The 19,416-nt window shown below is 45.9% G+C and overlaps 1 protein-coding gene across 3 annotated transcripts in view; it reads left to right on the plus strand.

Annotated features, from left to right (window-relative positions):
- Positions 1–19,416, plus strand: part of DLGAP2 (DLG associated protein 2) — a 460,914-nt gene that overhangs the window by 343,161 nt on the left and 98,337 nt on the right. For all 3 annotated transcript variants that reach the window (XM_066380042.1, XM_066380043.1, XM_066380044.1), the window contains one exon: positions 324–389. In XM_066380042.1, the coding sequence (XP_066236139.1) occupies positions 324–389 (66 nt within the window). The remainder of the gene's footprint in view (positions 1–323; positions 390–19,416) is intronic.

The raw sequence follows: 19,416 nt of genomic DNA on the forward strand, positions 1-19,416 counted from the left end.
TGACAAAGTCTGAGAAACCAGGTGCTGACCAGAGTGGAAGTGAGAAGCACGTGACCACACGCCTGAGTCGGTGCTCACGTGAGCGACCACATGCCATTCTCACAGAAACGGCAGCTGCTCCTGGGATTTAGGCACAAACCGCCACTCTGCTCAGTGATGTTTGAACAAATGTGCACACGTCCCTCAGGTGTGTGCACATGTGCACACGTCCCTCGGGTGTGTGCACACGTCCCTCAGGCGGGCGTCCGTGGTGAAGACGCGATGCGCTGGACTTGGGCCCCGCTGGACGCACACTAAACTGTGACTTGTTTCTCTCTTTGCAGAGGAGGAGGCCGGGGACCTGGTCCAGCCGGAAATCAGCTTCCCGGGGCCGGCGGAGGAGGATCTAGGTAGGCTGCCAGGACCAGCCCTGGTCACACATGCAGCAGGCGTCACGGGCCTCGGGCTGGGAACCGTCTGCACGTCTGTAGCTGTGAACCTTCCCACTAACGTGTTTGAGCACATGTGTGACTCTGGAGTGTCCTACCAAGACCTAAGTAAAATGTGAAACTTTTAAAAAATAGTAGTTTATAAATGTTATAGAAGCTTTAGGTGAGAGCACAGTTCCTACAAGTCCCTATAGACTAATTATTAAGGCTTATTATCATTAATTATTAAGACAGACCGTTGTTACTAAACACGGACAGATTGTTAACATCGTGGGCGCGTGTGACGTGATGACATGCTGTCCTTGCCTCCTTCCTCCGAGGGGGTCTCAGACGCGAGGGTCCTTCCGCTGCATCGTGTCAGGCAGCCCGTGACCTGAGGTCAGGCCACTGATCTCTCTCGGCCGGCGAGCGGGCGCCCTGGCTGCAGGCTGGGTGTCGTGGGCCCTGCCCCCAGAGGAGCCCTGGCTTGCTGTGTGCTGGGGAAAGGGGGGCACAAGTTCCTCTGGACGCTGTGCTGACCAGGGAAGCTGGGCGCGGTCAGCCGTGGTCGTCTGAACAGTGCGGTGTCGACGACCTCCACCATCCGGCGGGAAAGGCTGCGTGGCAGGCTCTGGGCTCCGTGCCCCGCCCCCGCGCCTGCTGACGTGGCCACTCACTCGCCCGAGAGAGTCCCAGCTCCCCGTCCCACGGGGCCACGGCGGCCACAGGCCATTGAACGTGGAGGGCTGCCTTATGGTTCCTGAGTCGGCTTATGTTTAAATTTGAATTTTTCTTAATTTATTTCAGGTTTTTAGCCAGTGACTCTTGCCCATTTGATTGCCTTAAAGAATAATATTGAAAATTGAAAGAGTCCATTTGTATCAAGTTGTGATTTCTTTTCAAGAAAATTAGGAACCAAAAAAGTTTGCTTTTCAATTTAAAATTATGAAAACAGGTGTAGTTCTGAAAGAATGATGGTTTGGTGTCCACTGTGACTGAGTTATAAATTCATATCTCACTTGCCATTCTCAACCATCCTTTCTTCACATGGAACAGGCAAGTCGGTACTTTTACTTCTTGCTCCACAGGGGTGGCCTGTCTCGCAGAGATGGCTCGCACGGCCCTGGGCTTCACGACGTGGCGTCACTGCGAGGGGTCCCTGGGGCCAGGTCTGAAGAGGCTTCCACGGTGACGACTCACTTGGCTTCTGTTCCCTGGGGGGTTGCAGCACTTGGTCCTGCGTGGGGAAGTCCTGACGTCACAGCTGTGCTCCAGGGCCAGTGCTGTCTGTGACAGTCCTTCAGAGTGAGGGGACGTGCTGGAATCGGAGACATATGGGTGTCAGTGAGCCAGGTCCTGTGATTTGAGGTCACCTTCTTGAATGATGGCTCTCGGGGACAATGAAGACAGCATCACCAAGAGCTCACCCACCCTGGGGTAGATACACATCTCAGTCAGCACGTGGCCCCTGGTGTCCTTCTCTTGGGCAGTGAGGATGAGACAAGTCAGCTGCAGTGCTAAGGTGAGGTCAAGGGGTCACTGCCGACACAGGGTCTGACAGAGGAGTCCCAGAGTAGGAGACTGAGTTTGTCCCACAGCCATGACTGAGCTGGCAGGGAGGGGGACGCGGCCAGAGGGTCAGAGCACCCCGTGGGCACATTGTTCCCAGAGAAAGTGCACTTTTGTGGTAAAATACTCAAACACAAAATTGACCGTTTGGACCATTTTTAAGTACCGCCCAGTGGCATTAAACCCCACATTGTAGCACAGCAGTCACTACCTCCGTGTCTAGAGCTTTCTCCTCCCTACACTGAGCCTGTGGGGTTACACACTCACTGCCTCTACCACCCCACCTGGTGCCCACAGTCTCCCCTCTTCCTCTGCGAGTCCGATTCCTGCGGGCACCTCGTGTGAGGGGGCCAGGCAGGGTCTGTCCTCCTGCGTCTGGCTTGTCCCGCTGAGCACCACGTCCTCAGGCTCACCTACAGGGGGCTTTCTTCCCTTAGAGGACGGAGGAATACTTTGTTGCACGGACAGACACATTCTGTGTATTCACTCCTCCGTTGATGGGCCCTGGGTTGTTCCCAGCTCTTGGCTACGATGAATAATGCTGCCATGAACACGGATGTACACGTCTCTCTGAGAACCTGTTAGCTGTCAGTCTGTTCCTAGGAGTGTGGTAGTTCTCTGTTGAACTTAGTGAGCTGCTCCTACAGTCTGGACATCGGGCAGAGCTGATGATTATAGAGTGAGAAGAAACAGAGTTTTGAGGCTTTGGAGAGAAAGAAGCAAGAGCTCTTGGGGGCTGGGCTCTCAGCTTCCGAATGTGTGCTGTTTTCCCACCGGAGCCGTCAGTGCCAAGGATGGTGGGAGAGGCAACGGCAGCCTCCAAACCCGTGTTGTGCCCGGCACAGAGGGGCGGCAGGAAGTGCACACCTGGTTCCAGGCGTCTTTCTCAGCCCGTTCATGAAGCATCAAGACCAGTCCTGGTTCCACTCATCGCTGTCACCAGGGAACAGCCCTATGCCTAGACACCCTGCGGTGGTCCCCCGGGGGCAGGCTTGGGTGCTGCCATCTCAGAAGTCCCCTGCATCCCCGTCTATGCACCCAGGCAGAGAGGACAGTGGAAGTATGACCAGAAAATTAATGGGAAGGTTAAACAGGAAGAAAGAAAGAGGGGGGAGGGAGAAGAAGAGGTCTGGCTTCTATCCCCAGTGTTATTATAAAAACCATGATTTTGCACATTTATTTTTTCAAATTGAGTTTTCTAAATTTTTCTCTTGACATTGAGGGGTTTAAATTACATGGGGTTTCTAGGCCTTTCCAAGACTCAAATTAAGCTATAACTCTGCTGCACCAAATTAAAATGAAAAGCACCTCATACGGTGCCAGTGCTGCTGCAGCAGAACGCGACCTCGCCGTTTCAGAGGACGGGGGCGGGCACTGCAGGGTCTCACCACGCCCTGCAGCGTGAAGCCACGCCGGCCGCTGTCCCGCCCGAATACCAGCCTGACCTCAGCCGGCCTCTGCCTCATAGCACGCCAAAGGACCGGTGAGGGACAGTGACCGAAGCCCTGGATCTCTCTAGTGACGGACAAATCAGTCACCTCCCAGGAAGTAAGAGCGTCACCACAGCCGACCCTCGCTGTCCCTGTGTCACTCAGGGCAGACGCATTCTCTGACGCTCAAATAGTAAAACGTCTGATAGGAACTTGGTCAGGAGGAAACGGCTGCTTACACAGGAAGATGAAGAAGGCTCTGTGAAATCAGCCTGAGGTCTGTGGTACAGCTGGGTTGATGCGGCACATGCGGAAGACGAGAGGGAGAGGAAGACCTTCTCTTTGAGGAAGAGATGGTCTGAGGGAAGACCCACACACTCTAAAATTAAGTTGCCTTACCAGTAATTCTTTTATGACATTGGCTCATTACAGATGTTATTTCTAAGAAAGGCTTTTCTTCATTCTCTTGAATGTTAAATTTAAATCATTTGTAGAGAATGGGCAATTTCAAAGCATTTATGAGGACTGTTGCATTGATTGACCCAAATGTGCAGTGGTAAATCAATTGCAAATTGAAATGAGAAAAAGGCAAATTAAATGATCAATCAGAGAACATTAGGCTCATCTTCTATGCGACACAGCACTGAGAGAATGAACGCGCTGTGGGGTTGTAAAAGTACCAGGCCGTGGTGATAGCACCTGCCTCCTGTGCGGCCGCACACGGATGGTGGAGATGGCTTTAGACAGTGGGACACCGTGTCCTCGCTCCCAGGTCTGCTCGCCACTTCACTGCACGCGTGTCTCATGGTAATTATGAGGTGACTTATTTTAAAAGAACTCCCTTCTAGCAGTTTATATTTTGTCCTTTTACAAACACCCCGGCCATCCCGTAGACATGTCTCTTGGCAACGTGCTGGCCATCCTTGCTTAGAGTGGTACCTTGAAGTACAAGTTTAATTTGTTCTGTAACCGAGCTCATAAGTCAGTCAACTCATATATCAACCAAATTTCTCCCATTTAAAATAACTGAAACAGATTTAATCCATTCCAGCCCTGTGAAACATCCCCAAACCATCCTAAATTATGAAAAAAGACATGTTTTTAATTAAGAAACACACATGCATACTTTGCCAATGCATAACAATATATATGAAATAAAAGAAAAAGTATTCTTTAGTACTGTATTCTTACCTTGGAGACAGACGAGTGCGGCTAACGGAGGTGAATGGCGGAGGAGGAGGGAGGAAGGAGGGGATGCAGGCACTGTAGACACGTAAACTAAAACTGCACTTTCTTAACACTAAATAGAAACTAAAACTGCATTTTCTTTACTTTAAACAAAACCAAAACTGCACTTTCTTTACTTAAAATGAAACCACAAAAACTTAATTATAAAAAAAATGCACTTTCTTAACTTTAAACTTAACCTAAGCTTAACATTACGTATTTTTCATTTAATCATCACCTGTTTTTGCCTTTTTGGCTGCACTTTCGGCACTTTCACTTGCAGGACTTTTGAATAAAAATCTATCCAAAGAGGTTTGCTTTTGCCTGCCTTTTAAAATGTTACGGAAATGTGACAAGTGTCATTAAAAACTGCTGAAGCACGACCAGTTGAAACTTTTTCTGGGTGTTTCTTTTCAATGAAACTTGAAAGCTTCTCCCAGTTGCCAGCATGTCTTTAATTTCACTTGTAGAAATCACTTCCTCCGACTCTACCTCCTCCTCACTACTAATCTCTTGCAGAAGCTCCGTATGTTGCATCATCTGTAGCTCCTTCAACTCCTCAGGTGAGAGTTCCTCCTCATGTTCCTTGACGAGCTCGTTTACGTCACCCTCATCTACCTCCAGACCCATCGACTTTCCGAGGGACACAATCTCCTCCAACGCTTCTACCTCAGTCTCAGTCTCTGGTTAGAACCCTTCAAAGTCCCTGTCTGCAACATCATCAGGCCATAACTTTTTCCATGCCGAGTTCAAGGTTCTTCTTATAACCTCTTGCCATGCCAAGTCAATAATGCGTAAACATATCACGATGTTGTAGTGATCTTTCCAAAACTCTTGAAGGGTTAGATTTGTATTCTCAGTCACCTCAAAGCAGTGGTGGAACAAGTGTTTTGTGTAAAACTTTTCGAAGTTGGAAATGGCCTGCTGATCCATAGGTTGCAAGATTGAAGTCGTGTTGGGTGGGAGGTAGAGGACTTTCACAAATTTGAACTCATCAACAATGTCATCTTCAAGGCCAGGTGGGTGGGCTGGAGCATTTTCAAGGATTAGTAATGCTTTCATCGGGAGTTTATTTTCTTGAAGATATTTCTTCACTGCAGGACCAAAGACAAGATTTACCCACTCAGTAAAAAAATGCCGCGTAACCCATGCCCTAGCATTGGCATGCTACATAACCTGCAGTTTTTCTTTAAAAATCTTGTGAGTCTTAAAGGCTCGAGGATTTTTGGAATGATACACTAGCAGTGGCTTTACTTTATAGTCACCGCTAGCATTTACACACAATACAAGGGTCAGACGGCCCTTCATGGGTTTATGGCCTGGAAGCTTCTTCTCCTCTGCGGTGATGAAAGTCCTCCGGTGCATATTTTTCCAAAACAATCCTGTTTCATTACAGTTGAACACTTGTTGGGGGATGTAGCCTTCTTTTGTGATAAGCGCAGCAAAACATGCGATGCACTCCTCAGCTGCCTTAACATCAGCACTCACAGCTTCATCATGCCTCACCACCGAGTGGATGCCAGATCTCTTCTTGAAATTTTCAAACCAGCCGTGACTTGCCTTAAACATATCTTCTGCTGCCTCTTTTGAGGTTGATGGTTCTTTCTTCTTCAAGTCACCGTAAATAATACGTGCCTTTTCGCATATTACAGTCTCCATCACTGTATCTCCTGCCAGCTCTTTCTCTTTCACCCACACCAGCAGAAGCTTCTCCATTTCTTCATGGATATTGTCCTTAATTGGGACAGAACTGTAGTTCCTTTCGCTGGATTTGTGCTCTTGATGGCATCCTTTTGTTTAAGGATGGTACAAATTGTAGATGTATTGCAGTCATACAGCCTTGCCAGTTCAATCTCTTGTACACCATGCTCATGTTTTTCTATTATTTCTTGCTTTACTTCTATCGACATCATTCTCTTCTTCTGCTCACCACTGTCCTTTACACTCACTTTCTTTGGCCCCATCATAGCACACAAAAAAAGTTAGTAAAAAATGCAAAAATGATGCATGAACGAGTACAGTGCATGAGATTCGACTTGATTCTCGGGGTGACATGTGAGAAAGAACGAGATGCTGGTGTTGTGCTGCCGATACTGGACCCATGCACCAACGCACCAACTAGTGGCAGCTTCCCGAATCACGACTCGTATCTCAGAATTTCCCTCGGATATCAGAACAAAAATACAGACTGAGTTGCAGTTCGTATCTTAAAAAAAAAAAAATTGTATGTTGGTCTGCTCATATCTCAAAGTACCACTGTATTTCCTTGTGGTAAGTTTCTAGAAGTTTGCAGGAATAGTGGGGGTGTGGCCATGTTGGTTCTGGCTGGCAGCAACGGTAATGATGCTTCTATTCGCTGCATTCCGAGCAGGAGCTACCCCCCCAGGGCCCCTTCCCCCAGCTCCCTTAGCCTCCTTCACCTCCAAGTCCTGCAGGGCACGCTCGCTCTTTCTCAGCACCTGCTGGAAACTCAGGCCCAGGACAGGAGGCCGCTCTTTCCCAGCAGGTGACAGCCAGCTAAACCATCACCCCTGCGGCAGGGGTGTCCTGCGGGGAGTGGCAAATGCCAGTTATTCAAGGGAACATTCCAATAGCTGCATTTTATTTTGACAGTGTCAGGTTAAAACTTTATTTCTGTACAGACACGTTAAAATTAGTTTGCATGTTATTCAAATTAGGTTATTGGGATTTTTCATTTAAATTGCTGGAATGCATTCTATACCTTTCTGTCTCAACATCCGTTTCTGACTTGCATGGCGGCCAAAGGAGTTACAGCGCCATTCCCTGGGTGGGCTCCCTGCCTCGCACAGTAACATTGTATCGCTCCTCCATGCCTCTGTGCACGCATGCCCGTGTCCACGTCCACTCGGGTGCGATGACCGAACACCCTCGGCTGGGTGGAGATGAGCAATTTATTCCTCAGAGTCGGGAAACTCGAAGGTCAAGGTGCCGCATGGTCAGCCAGGCTCTGGTGAGACTCCCTCCTGGGTCCTGCAAGGCTTCTCACGGGGCCTCCCAGGCTGCAGGGGAGGGTCCAGGCCTCTGTGGTCGGGAAGCAGATGCTCCCGGTGTGGTGCAGATGCACACGCGTGCAGACCAACAGCGTGTGGAGTCCTCACTCACTGTTCTCTTAAACTGACACTTTCCCTGCAAGGGCAAAGGGGGCCGGAGACTTCTAAAATAAGTGAATGATGGTTTTTACATCAAGTGGTCTCGGTGGAAACAGCTCCGGGGGGAGGGAAGGTGATAGACATGTTGGATAACAGAAGATTCGGTTCATTTAACCCACCTTCTCCGCCAGTGAGTGATTTTACTTTGTTTCATGTCTGATAGTTTTTGTTTACATGACACTGATTTTTACATGGCGGTTGCAGCTCAGTGGGCTGTGCATTCAGGTTCCTGAGTCGCTATCAGCCATTTTTTTAAATGAAGAGAAAAGGAAGGACAGGGTTATGTAGAGTGTACAGACAGAAAATATCAAAGTGCGTCACACACGAGAGTAAGTGTTGTGCATGTGTGTGTGGTAGTTTCCCGTGTAAAACAGCTTTTATATTATGTAATTGACACGTGTTGGAGCCTCGGGCAGGGAAGGCCTTGCCAAGTGGGGGGAAGGTGTGTAGCCTGATCCATGGGCGAGGCCAGGAGCACAATGGGCACCAGGCGGGCACTGCGGGCGGACCTCCTGTGTGGCCCGCGAGCCTTCCTTGTTCACCAAAAGGAAGTGGGTGAGTGATAAGACAGCTGGCTGGCTGCCTCTGGGAGCGTGAGGGTGGGGTACCCTGATAATACCTGAAGAGGGTCAGCACTCCAAGTGACAAGTGATAGCGCTTTCATGGTGGTTGTCCTTGTGGTCATCACCCAAGAACGCTGCGAATCCAGGTGCAGAAGGCGTTTCAGAAGCTGTGGGGACGTGAGTGTGGGGACAGGGTGGGCAGGGCGACTGCTCCCTGCCCACGGCGTCCCTTTGCCTCCTTCTGGAAGTGATTTCCCTGCTGCCAAGTCCATTTGCAAATTGGAATAATTGAAAACAGGCCCGCAAGACAGATTCTGGAGACCTTCAGTGTATACGAGTTTCTCTGCACCGTATGGGACTCCTAAGAAAACCTGCATGAAAAATGAATCTGAAGTCATCCATCAGAGGTCCCTGTCTTGAGGTCCCCGTCTCGTGGCCGTAGGAGTCCATGGGCACAGTCAGAGGTCCCCGTCCCGCGGCCGTAGGAGTCCATGGGCGCAGTCAGAGGTCCCCGTCCCGCGGCCGTAGGAGTCCATGGGCGCAGTCAGAGGTCCCCGTCCCGCAGCCGTAGGAGTCCATGGGCGCAGTCAGAGGTCCCCGTCCTGTGGCCGTAGGAGTCCATGGGCGTAGTCAGAGGTCCCCGTCCCGTGGCCGTAGGAGTCCATGGACGCAGTCAGAGGTCCCTGTCCTGTGGCCGTAGGAGTCCATGGGCACAGTCAGAGGTCCCTGTCCCGTGGCTGTAGGAGTCCTCGGACACAATGAAATTTTAGAGAAGAGTGGATTTATTTGGATGTGAGCTGTGGGTGTGCACTATGGCTTTAGGAGAAGTCCATGAGAGGTCAGCTGGTGGGAGGACAGTGGACAGGACAGGTGTGTGCAGGCCAGGAGGGGCTCTGCATCTGTCCATGGTGGTGACTCTCCACGCACACCGGGGTCATCAGGTGTGCAGGTGCTCGGCACACAGGGGCCAAATGAAATGGAAGAGGGAAAAGAATCAGCCATCTGCAGCCCCCTCGCCAATATTTCCTGCGTTCTGTGGGAGCTTTGTTCAGTACGTTTAGTCTCATGACAGGCAAAACATGAGGACGTCTGAGAGCACAGGTGAGGGAATGAGCTGATCGTCACGATAGCTGAGAGTCGGCACCTTTCGGGTCTGAACTGAATTCAGCCCAGTGGACCCTCTCCCTCCCCCAGGGAAACCAGAATATAGCCTACCCGGTCCGTGCACCTTTCATAGGCAAAGGCAGCCAGTCACCTGACGCCTGACAGAGTCAGGTGCTGTGCAGTCGTGAGAGATGGCGTCTAGAGCATGCAGAGAACAGACGCCTGCCTGTGTGCAGGTCCTGTCGGTGTGCTTCATGGACCTGGCCCGCCTCTCTGATCTCCAGGGCGGGACTTGTCCCCAGGAACCTGGTGGAATGTCTCTGGATTTGCTCATCTCCGTGTCAGTGAAGGTTCATTCACCCAGAGACATTTTTTATACATAAGCACCCTTATTTTCATCACAACATGGAGCTGAAAATTACATTTCCACAGCAGGCGACGGCCTCCATGGGCATAGTGGCTCCATCATTTGCCACAGTCGCTGCATCACTTGGGTCAAAATGACCCAGAACTTGCTTAGAGATGGAAACGGAAACCTTGTGGCCCAGGTCCTGTCAGACCAGCACGAGCGACACGCCTGTTGTCTGTCAGCATTGGCTCTACTGGGTCATAAATTTGCTCTAGAATGAGCGCTAGCTGTAATTAGGACTAAACGTTTAACAGACACTATTATGAGGGCTCCTAGTCCGAGCCCCTCAAGTGTGTTCTGCACAGCCCCTAAGGTGGGCCCAGGCCTCGGGCCCACGGACCCCACGCTGGTGGGAGACACGGCACAGGTTGCCAGGAGGTGGTCACTAGCGAACACTCGTCAGACTCTAAGGTTACCGGGGAAGAGTGTGAGCTGACACACGTGAACTTTAAATAAAAGAATGCTCTATAAACTTAAAAGTAACCTAGGAATTGTATTATACTCACCCTGATATGAACAAAGCGATTTATTTTGTCCAATTTCCTAATCGGAACATCACCCTGTTGCTGTTCATGCAACCAGTGGGTAAATTCCCCAAGGTGTCAGAGGTGGGATTAAAGCATGTGCACCTGAGGTGTGTGCTGGTTCCTTCTTGCACCTGACACACTGAGGCTTCACATCTTGTATTGTAGAATTGCAGCCCCAACATCCTCAGGTCCTCCGCTGCATACTTCTGAGTGAAGCCGCAAATCACAGCAGCCTGACGTGACAGTGAAACACCCACAGGGAAGATTATAATAATGAGAAACATGGGGGGACCTGAAGATGGCAGCAGAGTAGGCAGACGCACAGACTCCCAGCTCACACCACCAAACTAGAATACAAACTAATTTATGAACAATCAGCGTGAAAAACCAACTCTGGACTACAAGAACAGCTCTCAAAAACCAAGGAGCAGGCCCTGGCCGGTTGGCTCAGTGCTAGAGCGTTGGCCTGGTGTGCAGGAGTCCTGGGTTCAATTCCCAGCCAGGGCACACAGGAGAAGTGCCCATTTGCTTCTCCACCCCTCCCCCTCTCCTTCCTCCCACAGCCAAGGCTCCATTGGAGCAAAGATGGCCCAGGTGCTGAGCATGGCTCTGTGGCCTCTGCCTCAGGTGCCAGAATGGCTCTGATTGCAATGGAGCAACACCCCAGACGGGCAGAGCATCACCCCCTGGTGGGCATGCCGGGTGGATCCTGGTTGGGCGCATGCAGGACTCTGTCTGACTGCCTCCCATTTCCAGCTTCAGAAAAATGCAAAAAACAAAACAAAACCAAGGAGCAAAGAAGAAGCCAAAACAAACCTGATAGGGAGCGCCTGAATCCCCTGCTTACAGAATCAGAGGGGGGTGAGGCTGAGAGCCCAGAGGGTCTCCTACTCCACAGAAAAGAGCAGAAAATACTGCTCACAGCCACTTGCCTGGTGACCAGGGAACGAGGTGTGTTGAAAGGGCCGGCTTGTCTTCCAAAAAGAAAGGGGTGAGAGAGAGACAGTGAGGGGCAGAGGAATGCAGGTGACAACCTGAGAAGCTGACTCATCCAGTGCTGGAGGCGGCCATAGCTGGGGGAGGGGCTGATACTTCCACAAAACAAAACACTGAAGTGGTTCCAGGTCACAGATCTCCAGACATCTCTCCAGCTCCAATCAGCGCAACTAGACACTGCTGAAAACAAGAAGTGGGGAGGAGGGGCAGTAACTCAGGTCTCCGTGGAGATCTGAGATATACCTCCCCCTGTGGAAGCTGAGGAAACACCTTGCCCCCAGAGAGAGTAACTGGCAGAAGAGGCCTTCAGAGTCTCAGATTATACCCACCACATTCCTGGATACAGTTTGAAATAAGCCCCCTGCTGAGATCAGTAAACAAGACTATCACTTGTTAAGAAAAGAAACAAATAAAGACTTCAGAGCAGCCCAAATCCAAAAGTGGACTATAAATAATAGCTGATGCCAACCCAAGAAGACCTAAAAATAACACAATTGGATACTGGAGGCAGACAATACCAAGCCTAGACTCAACCAGCTCTACAAACAAAACACCCACACACACAGACATAATGAAAAGACAGAGAAGTGCATTCCAGATGAAACCACAAGAGAAACATCCAGGAAATGAACTGAGTAATATGGAAATAACCAAACTTCCGGATGCAGAGTTCAAAATAATGATTGTAAGGATGCTTAGGGATCTTAGAAAAACAATGGATGGTCATTACGAACACCTAAATAAAGAAATAGCAAATATAAAAAAGGATATTGAAATATTAAAAAAGAATCAGTTGGAAATGACAAATACAATATCAGAAATGAAGACCACAATGGAAGGAATTAAAAACAGGATGGATGGAGCTGAAGATCAAACCAGCGAGTTGGAGGACAAGTGGAATGAAGGCATGAAAGCAGAGAAGAAAAAAGAGAAGAGACTCAAAAAGTCTGAGGAAAATCTTAGAGAGCTCTGTGACAACATGAAAAGAAATAACATCCACATCATAGGGGTTCCTGAAGAAGAGAAAGAACAAGAGATAGAGACTTTGTTCAATCATATCATAGCTGAAAACCTCCCTAAATTAATGTAGGAGGAACTCTCACAAGTTCAAGAAGCATGGAGAACTCCATTAAAGAGAAACCCAAAGAAACCTACACCAAGACACATCATAATTAAAATACCAAAGCTAAGTGATAAAGAGAAAATATTAAAAGCTGCTAGAGAAAAAAAGGCTATCACCTATAAAGGAGCCCCCATAAGGATGACATCAGACTTCTCAACAGAAACACTTCAGGCCAGAAAGGAATGGCAAGAAATATTAAAAGTAATGCAGAACAAGAGCCTACAACCAAGACTACTTTATCCAGCAAGGCTATCATTTAAAATTGAAGGAGAAATAAAAAGCTTCCCAGACAAAAAAAAAAACAAAACAAAAAACAAAACTCAAGGAATTCATTACAACCAAACCAATGCTGCAGGAAATGTTAAGGGGCCTGTTGTAAACAGATCAAAGAGGGAAAAGAGCCTGACCTGTGGTGGCACAGTGGATAAAGTGTCAACCTGGAAATGCTGAGGTCGCCGGTTCAAAACCCTGGGCTTGCCTGGTCAAGGCACATATGGGAGTTGATGCTTCCAGCTCCTCCTCCCTTCTTTCTCTCTGTCTCTCCTCTCTAAAAAAAAAAAAAAAAAAAAAAAAGAGGGAAAAGAATATAGCAAAAGAGGAATACAGCTTTAAAGAATAAAATGGCAATAAACAACTACATATCAATAATAACCTTAAATGTAAATGGATTAAATGATCCGATCAAAAGATAGGAATCCGATCAATAGGGTAGGTGCATGGATAAGAAAACAGGACCCGTACATATACTGTCTACAAGAGACACACCTTAAAACAAAAGATGCACATAGACTGAAGGTAAAAGGATGGAAAAAAACATTTCATGCAAATGGAAATGAAAAAAAAGCTGGGATATCAATACTTATATCAGACAAAATGGACTTTAAAACAAAGGATATAGTAAGGGATAAAGAAGGTCACTACATAATGATAAAGGGAGCAATCCAACAGGAAGATATAACTATTATAAATATCTATGCACCTAATATAGGAGCACCTAAATATATAAAGTAGGCTTTGATGGATATAAAAGGCAAGATCAACAGCAATACTATAATAGTAGGGGATTTCAATACCCCACTAACATCACCAGATACATCCTCAAGAAAGAAAATTAATAAAGAAACAGCAGACTTAAAGGACACACTAGATCAACTCGATTTAATAGATATCTTCAGAACCTTTCACCCGAAAGCAGAATATACATTCTTTTTTTTTTTGTATTTTTCTGAAGCTAGAAACGGGGAGAGACAGTCAGACAGACTCCCGCATGCGCCCGACCGGGATCCACCCAGCACGCCCACCAGGGGCGACGCTCTGCCCACCAGGGGGCGATGCTCTGCCCCTCCGGGGCGTCGCTCTGCCGCGACCAGAGCCACTCTAGCGCCTGGGGCAGAGGCCAAGGAGCCATCCCCAGTGCCCGGGCCATCTTTGCTCCAATGGAGCCTTGGCTGCGGGAGGGGAAGAGAGAGACAGAAAGGAAGGAGGGGGTGGGGGTGGAGAAGCAAATGGGTGCTTCTCCTATGTACCCTGGCCGGGAATCGAACCCGGGTCCCCCCGCATGCCAGGCCGACGCTCTACCGCTGAGCCAACCGGCCAGGGCCAGAATATACATTCTTTTCAAGTGCTCCTGGTACCTTCTCTAGGATAGACCACATGTTAGGGCACAAAAGTGGTCTCAACAAATTTAAGAAGATTGAAATCATATCAAGCACTTTCTCTGATCACAATGGCATGAAACTAGAAATCAGCCACAATAGAAAAACTCAAAAATTCTCAAACACATGGAAACTAAATAGCAGGTTGTTAAATAATGAATGGATTAAGAATGAGATCAAAGAAGAAATAAAATTCCTAGAAATGAAGGATAATGAGCATACAACAATTCAAAATTTATGGGACATAGCGAAAGCAGTACTGAGAGGGAAGTTCATAGCACTACAGGCACACTTTAAGAAGCTAGAAAAACCTCAAATAAACAACTTAACCCTGCATCTAAAAGAACTAGGAAAAAAACAGCAAGTAAAGCCCAAATGTAGTAGAAGGAAGGAAATAATAAAGATCAGAGCAGAAATAAATGACATAGAGGCTAAAGAAACAATACAGAGGATCAATGAAACTAGGAGCTGGTTCTTTGAAAAGGTAAACAAGATCGATGAACCTTTAACTAGACTCACCAAGAAAAAAAGAAAGAGGACTCAAATAAAATTAGAAATGAGAGTGGAGAAATAACAATTGACATAACAGAAATACAAAATATTGTAAGAAAATACTATGAAGAACTGTATGCCAAAAAACTAGACAACCTAGATGAAATGGACAAATTTCTTAAAACATACAATCTTCCAAAAGTCAATCTGGAAGAATCAGTAAACCTAAACAGATCGAATGAGATCAAAACAGTTATCAAAAAACTCCCAACAGAGAAAAGTCCTGAGCCTGATGGCTTCACAAGTGAATTCCACCAAATATTCAAAGAAGAACTGACTCCTATTCTTCTCAAGCTATTTCAAAAAATTCAAGAGGAAGGAAGACGTCCAAGCTCCTTTTATGAGGCGAGCATAATTCTGATTCCAAAACCAGGCAAAGACAACACAAAGAAAGAAAATTATAGGCCAATATCCCTGATGAATATAGATGCTAAAATCCTCAACAAAATATTAGCAAACCGGATCCAATAATATATGGAAAAAATCATACACCATGATCAAGTGGGATTTATTCAGGGGAGGCAAGGCTGGTACAATATTCGCAAATCAATCCATGTGATTCATCACATAAACAAAAGGAAGGAGAAAAACCACATGATAATTTCAATAAATGCAGAAAAAGCATTTGATAAAATCCAGCACCCATTCATGATCAAAACTCTCAGCAAAGTGGGAATACAGGGAACACGCTTCAGCATGATAAAAAGCCATCTATGACAAACCCACAGCCAACATCATACTCAATGGGCAAAAATTAAAAGCAGTCCCCTTAATATCAGGAACAAGGCAGGGGTGCCCCCTTCCACCACTCTTATTCAACATAGTCCTGGAAGTCCTAGCCACAGCAATCAGACAAGAAGAAGAAACAAAAGGCATTCAGGTTGGAAAAGAAGAAGTAAAACTATCATTATTTGCAGATGATATGATATTGTATATAGAAAACCCTAAAGTCTCAGTCAAAATACTACTGGACCTGATCAATGAATTCAGCAAAGTGGCAGGATATAAAATTAATACTTAGAAATCAGAGGCATTTTTATACACCAACAATGAACAGTCGGAAAGAGAAATTAAGGGAACAATCCCCTTCACTATTACAACCAAAGAAATAAAGTACCTAGGAGTAAATTTAACCAAGGAGACTAAAGACTTGTACTCAGAAAATTATAAGGTCTACCGGAAAGTTTTGTCTGTTTTTGGAATAAAACAAAATACAAATTTTTCTTACCGTCAATAAGCCTTGCCATTATTATTACTGATTTCTTGCCAGCGTGAGGGCAATTTGTATATCCCATTTTTGAAAAATGTGTTATCTTTTGATGCAAAAAATTGAACCAGTGCTTGTTTGATATCTTCTTCATTTTTGAATTTTTTGCCCTTCAAAAAATTTTGTAAGGATAAAAACAAGTGATAGTCGGAGGGAGCTAAGTCCAGGGAATATGGTCGATGCGACAGACATGCTTCTGTAGCATTTCTTCCTTGTTGAAATTTGTAAAAATTACAGTGGCGTAAATGAACTTTATCAGTAGCCATGGGTACACTATCGCTTCACACATAAGACTAATAACGTGAATCAACTTTGTTTTAGTTAATTTGCTACGTCAGTATGTATACATTAAGTGATAAAAATAGGCACACATGTGCCAAATAAACATGTGCTTACGTGTTGAAACTTGTTGTGATAGAAACGGACAGAACTTTCTGGTAGACCTTATATAAAACATTGATAAAAGAAATCAAGGAAGATACAAACAAGTGGAACAAGATACATATACCGTGCTCATGGTTAGGAAGAATAAACATCATTAAAATGTCTATATTACCCAAAGAAATTTATAAATTCAATGCAATACCAATTAAAATACCAATGACATACTTTAAAGATATAGATCACATATTCCAAAAATTTATATGGAACCAAAAAAGAACACAAATAGCCTCAGCAATCTTAAAAAAGAAGAATAAAGTGGGAGGTATCACACTTCCTGATATCAAGTTATCCTACAAGGCCATTGTACTCAAAACAGCCTGGTATTGGCATAAGAACAGGCATATAGATCAATGGAACAGAACAGAGAACCCAGAAATAAACCCACAGCTCTATGGACAACGGATATTTGACAAAGGAGGTAAGGAAATACAATGGAGTAAAGACAGCCTCTTTAATAAATGGTGTTGGGAAAATTGGACAGCTACCTGCAAAAAAAATGAAACTAGACCACCAACTTACACCATTCACAAAAATAAACTCAAAATGGATAAAAGACTTAAATGTAAGCCGTGAAACCATAAGAAGAAATTATCTTAGAAGAAAACATAGGCAGTAGGCCCTCCGACATCTCTCGCAGCAATATATTTGCTGATTTATCTCCATGGGCAAGTGAAATAAAAGACAGGATAAACAAATGGGACTATATCAAACTAAAAAGCGTTTGCACAGCTAAAGACAATAAGAACAGAATAAAAAGACAAACTACACAATGGGAAAACATATTTGACAATACATCTGATAAGGGGTTAATAACCAAAATTTATAACGAATTTGTAAAACTCTACACCAGGAAGACAAAACAATCCAATCAAAAAATGGGCAAAAGAAATGAATAGACACTTCTCCAAAGAGGACATACAGATGGCCAATAGGCATATGAAAAAATGCTCAACATCACAAATCATTAGAGAAATGCAAATTAAAACCACAATGAGATATCACCTCACACCAGTCAGAATGGTGCTCATCAACAAAACAACACAGAATATGTGCTGGCGAGGATGTGGAGAAAAGGGAACCCTCCTACACTGCTGGTGGGAATGCAGACTGGTGCAGCCACTGTGGAAAACAGTGTGGAGATTCCTCAAAAAATTGAAAATCGAACTGCCTTTTGACCCAGCTATCCCACTTTTAGGAATATACCCTAAGAACACCATAGCACTGTTCCAAAAGAAGAAATGCACCCCCATGTTTATGGCAGCATTGTTCACAATAGAGAAGATCTGGAAACAGCCCAAGTGTCCATCAGTGCATGAGTGGATTAAAAAGCTATGGTACATATACAGTGTGTCCATAAAGTCATGGTGCATTTTTGACCGGTCACAGGAAAGCAACAAAAGATGATAGAAATGTGAAATCTGCACCAAATAAAAGGAAAACCTGCCCAGTTTCTGTAGGATGATGTGGCAGCATGTGCACATGTGCAGATGATGACGTAACACCGTGTATACAGCAGAGCAGCCCACGGCCATGCCAGTCGTGATGTGGATGGTACAGAGGAAAGTTCAGTGTGTTCTGTGGCTCGCTAAATTCAAATCCGAGCCCTAAAAAATCTGTGTGTGCATGTGCTTGACAATTACACCTAAGCAAGACTACAATTCATAAGGTGTTAAAGAAATGTCTCTGTTTTACGGGGTACAAATTATGGCTGTTGCATGCTATTAAACCGGCAGATAGACCCAGATGATGCATGTTTGCTACAGATATGCTTCATGAGATGGACAATGATGCAAGGTTTATTGCAGAAGACTGTGTTTAGCGATGAGGCGACCTTCCACATCTGTGGACATGTTCATCGCCATGACATCCGAATATGGGCTGCTGAACATCCTCATACCTTCGTTGAGTACGAACGTAACACACCTCAAGTGAACGTGTGGTGTTGCCTGATGCATGATAAGGTGATAGGCCCATTTTTTTGGCGGAGTAGCCTGTGATGGCAAAGTCCTCTCTTGACATGTTGGAATTGTATGCAGTGCCACAATTTCCAGAAGGACGGTGCTCCTCCACACTACGCCATCATTGTTCGTGAGTTTCTGGATAGAACATTCCCCGGTGGTGGATAGGCAGGGGTTCTGTCAAGCCATGGCCACCACGATCCCCGGATCTGACGCCCTTAGACTTTTACTTTTGGGGTTATGTGAAGCATCATGTGTACATTGAACGTATCAACGAGAATCACAGACGTTATTCACTCTGTTACACCAGACGTCCTTACCCGTGTGTGGCAAGAACTTCACTGTCGTTTGGATGTGTGTAGGGCAACAAATGGAGCCCACATCGAACTGCACTGAATAGGTATGAAACTGGGAGAGTTTTCCTTTTATTTGGTGCAGATTTCACATTTCTGTTGTCTTTTGTTGCTTTCCTGTGACCAGTCAAAAGTGCATCATGACTTACGGACACACTGTATACTATGGAATACTACTCAGCCATAAGAAATGATGACATTGGATCATTTACAATAACATGGATGGGCCTTGATAACATTATATGGAGTGAAATAAGTAATCAGAAAAAACTAAGAACCGTATGATTCCATACATAGATGGGACATAAAAATGAGACTCAGAGACATGGACAAGAATGTGATGGTAATGGGGGGGTGGGGAGGGGGCGAGGAAGGAGAGGGGGTGGGGGGCAGGGGAGGGGCACAAAGAAAACCAGATAGAAGGTGGCGGAAGACAATTTGACTTTGGGTGAGGGGTATGCAACATAATCAAATGTCAAAATAATCTGGAGATGTTTTCTCTGAACATATGTACCCTGATTTATGAATGTCACTGCATTAAAATTAATAAAAATAAGATAAAATGTAAAAAATAATAATAATGAGAAACACGTACGAAGCCATGGGCCATGCCGGGCAGCCTCCTGGCTGCAGCTCTGGAGATGCCAGCTGTCTGAGTGTGC

This window comes from Saccopteryx leptura, chromosome 4 (assembly GCF_036850995.1).
Source record: "Saccopteryx leptura isolate mSacLep1 chromosome 4, mSacLep1_pri_phased_curated, whole genome shotgun sequence".
In the NCBI taxonomy this organism is placed as follows: Eukaryota; Metazoa; Chordata; class Mammalia; order Chiroptera; family Emballonuridae; genus Saccopteryx; species Saccopteryx leptura.